Source organism: Hypomesus nipponensis, chromosome 24 (genome assembly GCF_054491055.1).
Source record: "Hypomesus nipponensis isolate SF chromosome 24, ASM5449105v1, whole genome shotgun sequence".
Lineage (NCBI taxonomy): Eukaryota > Metazoa > Chordata > Actinopteri > Osmeriformes > Osmeridae > Hypomesus > Hypomesus nipponensis.
The window spans coordinates 7,236,701-7,242,500 of NC_140384.1; the positions used below are offsets into that span (position 1 = coordinate 7,236,701).

Sequence of the window (5,800 nt, forward strand, 5' to 3'; positions counted from 1 at the left end):
TTTTTTAACGTGTCGCCTCTTAGAACTCTTATTCCGACGGGGGAGGCTGGCCTCGGAGGCTGGCCCCCGGAGCAGCTAGAAGGTTGGGTGTCCACCCGGCTCCGAGCGGCCAGCTGGCCTTTAGCTACTGCTGTGAGTGAGGGAGCGGTGGAGGATGAGGGTGGCGAGACCTGAACTCAACGTATAGGGTGTTACAAAGAGGACCCTCCTCCACAGTAGGACCCTCCCTCTCCTAGAATCTGTTTCCACCCGCCCCCCAAACACAGATTCTTTCAAATGCCATTGTGAACAGATTAACAACTAAGTGCTTAACATCCAGAAAAACAGTCTCAACAAACACGTAGACATGGTTAATATAAAAACAGTGAGAGAGTCGCTAGTCTCGAGTGACATCTCATCCGACCAATCACGGGCGTCTCGCGGATGCGCCTTCAAACTGACCTCCAATAACATTTCTCATGAAGGATGACATCAACGATGGACAGCATGTTTACCCTGTAAACCAATGATATGACCCCTCCCCCGTACATACCCCCCCCCCCCCCAGATAGATCATTGCAGATAAGAGACGACAGCTGACAGCATCTAAAAAGTTCACCATCAAAAAGTACTAAAGGTCTCTCGTCACTTTCAAACACGGGACTGGACTGACTTGATTTAAAGAAGAGGAGGGGGGCGGGGGAGGGAAGCGGGGGGAGAGAGACCACAAACAACAAGGACCAAACAAGGTGTCCTCCTGTTCATGGCTTGATGGCTCGTAGTGGTAGAGGCCCCGGGAGGCCGACCCGTACAGCAGAGGGGGGCCGGCCTGGGGGAGGAGAGCCTCCTCCCAGCATGCAGACTCAGCCCTGGGGTCCCCAGGGGGCCCCATGGGGGGCAGGGGGCCCCTGTATCACCCACTCCTTCAGCATCGCCGCACAGCGGGGCCGTACTGAGCCCCTTCCACGAACCGCGGAAGAAACTAGAGCTAGAAGTGTGTGGGGGGTGATGGGTCCGTGTTCATAAGGCCAGCAAACAGGAAGGAGAAGAACGAAAAAGAAAAAAGGAAGTGATTTGTCCTTTAGAGTAGTCCTGGAGTGAGTGCACACACACACACACACACACACACACACACACTGAGCAGCAGTGTTTCAGCACCTCAGTACTTGGATCCTCAGGTGTGCAGATGCGTGGAGGGAAAGAGGGGGGGGGGGCAGGGCGGGTGGGGGGGGCGGGGGGGCAGAGATCTTGTCACACTCCATGCATGATGAAGGTAGAACCGTCGAGAGGAATGACGTGTGCAAGTATGTACGTGTGTGTGTGTGTGTGTGTGTGTAGCAGCGTGGGGGCTGCTGTTGCCGTGGCTCCAGTCTCTCTCACTCGCTGTCAGACAGGGTCTCGTACTGAGAGCACAGCAGGGGCTTGGGCTCCTCCTCCCAGGTGCGGCCCTGTCCCGGCCCCGCCCCCTGGGCCCCCATCTGCCCCGAGGAGGGCGAGGAGGCGGAGACCATGCCCCCGGGGAAGCGCATGGTCAGGGGGTTGCAGGGGAACGGTGTGGAGCCTGGAAGACACACAGCAACAGAGTCACACTTTCAAATATTAGTGTGTGTGTGTGTGAGAGAGAGCAAGTGTGTGTGTGTGTGTGTGTTAGGTACCGGTGGATGAGGGCCGGTCTTCCCACACGCGGTTGGTGAGGGGCGTGCGGCGGTTGCAGTCTCCCTCAGAGTGGACTGAGGACACAGAGGAGGGTCTCTCCCCCCCGGACAGGCCGGGACCGGGGGACTTGGCCTTACGCCCGTTAGAGCGCCCGCTGCCCTTGGGCTTCCCCCCACCTGCCCACACACACACACACACACAGTTGGAGTACCCTCTCACCCACACCGAAACACCGACGTCCTCATCACAGACACACCAGGTCAAGAAGGAACGACTTTCTCCTCCAGCACCGGGTCACGCCCGGGGGGAGGGGTTAAGCTCTGGAGATGGATGCGCCTGTTTGACGGGTTGTCCCACCTGGTTGAGGATACGAGTCGTCGGGGGGGCGTCCGTCCGCGGCGGGCATGGGGGCGGCCGGCATGGCATTGGGGGCGGGGCGCTCCTCGGCCTGCTCGTCGTAGTTGCCCATCAGGGCCTTCCGGATGATGGCCTCCAGGCCGATGGTGTTACTGGATGCCTCGGGGGGCGGGTGGCTGCGGATACTCACTGGACCTGGGGGAGTGAGGGAGGGAGGAGGAGGAGGTGGAGGGGATGACAGATAGAGAGTGGAGGGAGGAAAAGGGGAGGGGGGGAAGGAGGAGGGAGGATGACAGAGAGCAAAGAGGAGAGAAAAGGAGGGAGGGCATGGAGGAGATAAGACAGGAGAGAGAGTCAGCACAAGACTCACTGGTAGATTTAGTGCTGACGCAGGCTTCAGTCTATCAACTAAGTGGGCATTATGTAGGTTAGGAGTCTCTGGAGAACAGCCAGGAGGGAGGAGAGAGAAGCACAGAGGGAGATTGCGTACCTGCAGTGGTGGAGGCAGGCATGTTGAAGATCTCTGTTCCTGGCTGGCCAGCGTCTGAAAGCGAGAAAAGGGATTGCCTCACACGAGCTCTATCTGCGTAAATGACCCAAGATATGTTTTATAGATGAGAGTGAGAGAGAGCTAGTGAGAAAGAGAGCTAGTGATAGAGAGAGGGCTAGTGATAGAGAGAGGGCAAGTGAGAGAGAGAGCTAGTGATAGAGAGACCTAGTGATAGAGAGAGACTTAGTGAGAGAGCTAGTGATAGAGAGAGAGAGCTAGTGAGAGAGCTAGTGAGAGAGCTAGTGATAGAGAGAGAGCTAGTGAGAGAGAGAGCTAGTGAGAGAGAGAGAGCTAGTGAGAGAGCTAGTGAGAGAGAGAGAGCTAGTGAGAGAGCTAGTGAGAGAGAGAGAGCTAGTGAGAGAGAGAGCGCTAGTGAGAGAGCTAGTGAGAGAGAGCTAGTGAGAGAGAGAGCTAGTGAGAGAGAGAGAGCTAGTGAGAGAGCTAGTGAGAGAGAGCTAGTGAGAGAGAGAGAGCTAGTGAGAGAGAGAGAGCTAGTGAGAGAGAGAGAGCTAGTGAGAGAGCTAGTGAGAGAGAGAGAGCTAGTGAGAGAGAGAGAGCTAGTGAGAGAGCTAGTGAGAGAGCTAGTGAGAGAGCTAGTGAGAGAGCTAGTGAGAGAGAGCGCTAGTGAGAGAGAGAGAACTAGTGAGAGAGCTAGTGAGAGAGAGAGAGCTAGTGAGAGAGCTAGTGAGAGAGAGCGCTAGTGAGAGAGAGAGAGGTAGTGAGAGAGAGAGGTAGTGAGAGAGAGAGAGAGAGAGAGAGAGAGGGAGGGACAGAGAAGAGAGAGGGAGAGAGAGGGAGAGAGAGAGCTAGTGAGAGAGCTAGTGAGAGAGAGAGAGATGAGAGAGCTAGTGAGAGAGCTAGTGATAGAGAGAGAGCTAGTGAGAGAGAGAGCTAGTGAGAGAGAGAGAGAGAGGTGTGCTGTCTGCTGCTGAGGTCAGACTTACTGAAGTCACTGTCCCCTCCTATCTTCTTGATCATCTCCTGCTTCTTGGACTTGACGATGGCCGAGGTGTTCTCTGTGAGCTTGCTGAAGAAGGCCGGGGGCTGGGAGGTGTTGGGGGGCGAGCGAGAGCCCATGCTGCAGGGAGAGAGAGGGACGAACGAGATGGGTTGGAGAGAGAATGACATCACCATCAACGAGACAAAGGGGTCTGTGTGGGGGGCGGTGTGGGGGGCTGTGTGGGGGGCGGTGTGGGGGGGCTGTGTGGGGGGGCTGTGTGGGGGGGCGGTGTGGGGGGCTGTGTGGGGGTCTGTGTGGGGGTCTGTGTGGGGGGCTGTGTGGGGGTCTGTGTGGGGGGCGGTGCTCACCCCTGCTCCCCCTGCTCAGTGGGGTAGGAGGAGCCCTGTGTCTCTGGCTCCGCCCCAGCGGGGGACACCGGCTCGATGCCGTCAGCCAACATGCTGACTGGGGACATCTTGGGCTGGGTGGGGGACCTGGGGACCCAAACACACCCTGCGTCAGACGCTGAGGCCCCACTCCCGATTGCTACCCCCCCCCCCCCCCCCTCCACCTTCCACCCCACCAACGGGGTCGACTCCACGCTCCTACCTGTCCCTGGATCGCTCGCCTCCGCCCCCGTCCGGGGGATAGCGGGGCCCCTGGCCGGGCTCCTGGGAGGAGGATGGGGGCTGGGGGGCGCTGGGGGGCCGGGTCAGGTCCAGGACTGGGGAGCTGTGGTAGGTCTGCTGCATGGGCGCCTGCTGTAGGTTCTGCTTGTAGTCCTTGGTGATCACCTCCTGTGGGGGGGGGGGGGGGGGGGGGGCACAGCAGTAGCAGCACAGACCTTCATCTCCCTTTCAGTCGTTACAAGCCGGGCTGGCTGGGTTGAACTGCATGCTGTGCGGTCGGTGATGACTGTGTGTGTGTGTGTGTGAGGGGGACTCACGCTGATGTGCTGGGCCAGGGTGACCACCCTCTGGCAGTTTTTGACACAGGGGGACTGAGGCTGCTGCTGGCCTGGGGACAGTCTCTCCTCAGAGGGGGGGCGGTACAGAGCGTGCTCCATGGAGACCATCTTCGGTTGGGCTGGGAGGAGACATCCGGACACACACACACACACACACAGACACACACACGCAGGGATATTGAGAGCAGCATCCGGACCAGGGGGACAGGACAGAAAAGGCGCATTAAATCGACGGGGACGCAGTCAAGAGTGACACAACAACCATTCAAGCACTTCCTGTTGGTCATGTAAAGATGCAGATGGAGGCTTGTCGAGTATGGGGGGTGAACACACAGGGTGTCAAGGCAACAGCCATGCTCCTGAGAGATCCGAGGCAGGTTCCCTGCACTGTCAAGCCTGCTCTCCCCTGACACTGACAACAACGACAAAAATCCCCCTCAGACTTTGGAAAGCTATCTTCCTAAAGGCCAGCTACAGACTGGATCAGAAACCTTCAGGACAAACTCTGGCGTTGTCGGGGAAACGCCAGGTCCGTTTGTGGACAGACGCTAAGTCGGCCTGCACTGTTGTTTCAGACATAGTGCTGTCTGCTGAACCACTCTGACAGCATCCAGGGTTTCAAAGCAGTAAGACTGCGACCGGGAGACATGGTGTCCTGGCAGTGCACTCTGGTGGCGTAAGGGGTCATTTCAGGAAACCTTCTGAAGCTATTCCCGTCTGTACGTGCGTGTGTGGACTCGCTTCTTGGCCAAACTCTTAAGGCGGGCAGAAGAGGGCCTCCCCTAGAGGGCAGTGTTTGCTCCCTGCTCGGCCGGCCTGTCAGCGCCCCCTGTCTACCCTCCCTTCCAGATCTAGATTTGAGAGTTTTGGGTTTGTTTGCTGAGGGTTAGCCTCCTGTGTGGTCGTTCAGGTGAAAAGGGGGATGGTTTTTGCTTTTCAAAAACAAATCTTTTGGAAAGTTGAGCATGCGAGAGGCGTTTGGGCTTTTGCTCCAGTCACATCACAGCCAGAACTGATGTGGCAAGGCTGCTTCTCAAGCAGAACACAGGAAGACATGGATCACATTCCTCATGATGGGAAATATTCTTAGAAGGTTTGTTGAGAGAGAGAGAGAGAGAGAGAGAGAGAGAGAGAGAGAGGGGACAGAGAGAGAGAGAGAGAGAGGGAGGGGACAGAGAGAGAAAGAGAGCGAGAGTAGGGTGTGTCGAGTGTTTTTGGCACAGGAAGAAGCAGCATAAATGACAGAGAGGCGTGATAACGACATGCAGAAATTTGGGGCCCAGAAGCTGCAGCACCCCCCTCCCCCTGGATTGTCACCGGCCCTGACCCCCCCCCCCCCCCGCCCCCCCAA

The 5,800-nt window shown here is 57.5% G+C and overlaps 1 protein-coding gene across 1 annotated transcript in view; it reads right to left on the reverse strand.

Annotated features, from left to right (window-relative positions):
- Nucleotides 1-1,197: 1,197 nt before the first annotated feature.
- Nucleotides 1,198-5,800, reverse strand: part of ncor2 (nuclear receptor corepressor 2) — a 77,240-nt gene continuing 72,637 nt past the window's right edge. Inside the window, 8 exon segments of the mRNA XM_084690875.1 lie at nucleotides 1,198-1,540; nucleotides 1,635-1,811; nucleotides 1,993-2,187; nucleotides 2,483-2,536; nucleotides 3,487-3,620; nucleotides 3,851-3,976; nucleotides 4,092-4,279; nucleotides 4,429-4,568. Of these exon segments, the coding sequence (XP_084547001.1) occupies nucleotides 1,356-1,540; nucleotides 1,635-1,811; nucleotides 1,993-2,187; nucleotides 2,483-2,536; nucleotides 3,487-3,620; nucleotides 3,851-3,976; nucleotides 4,092-4,279; nucleotides 4,429-4,568 (1,199 nt within the window). The 3' untranslated portion in view covers nucleotides 1,198-1,355.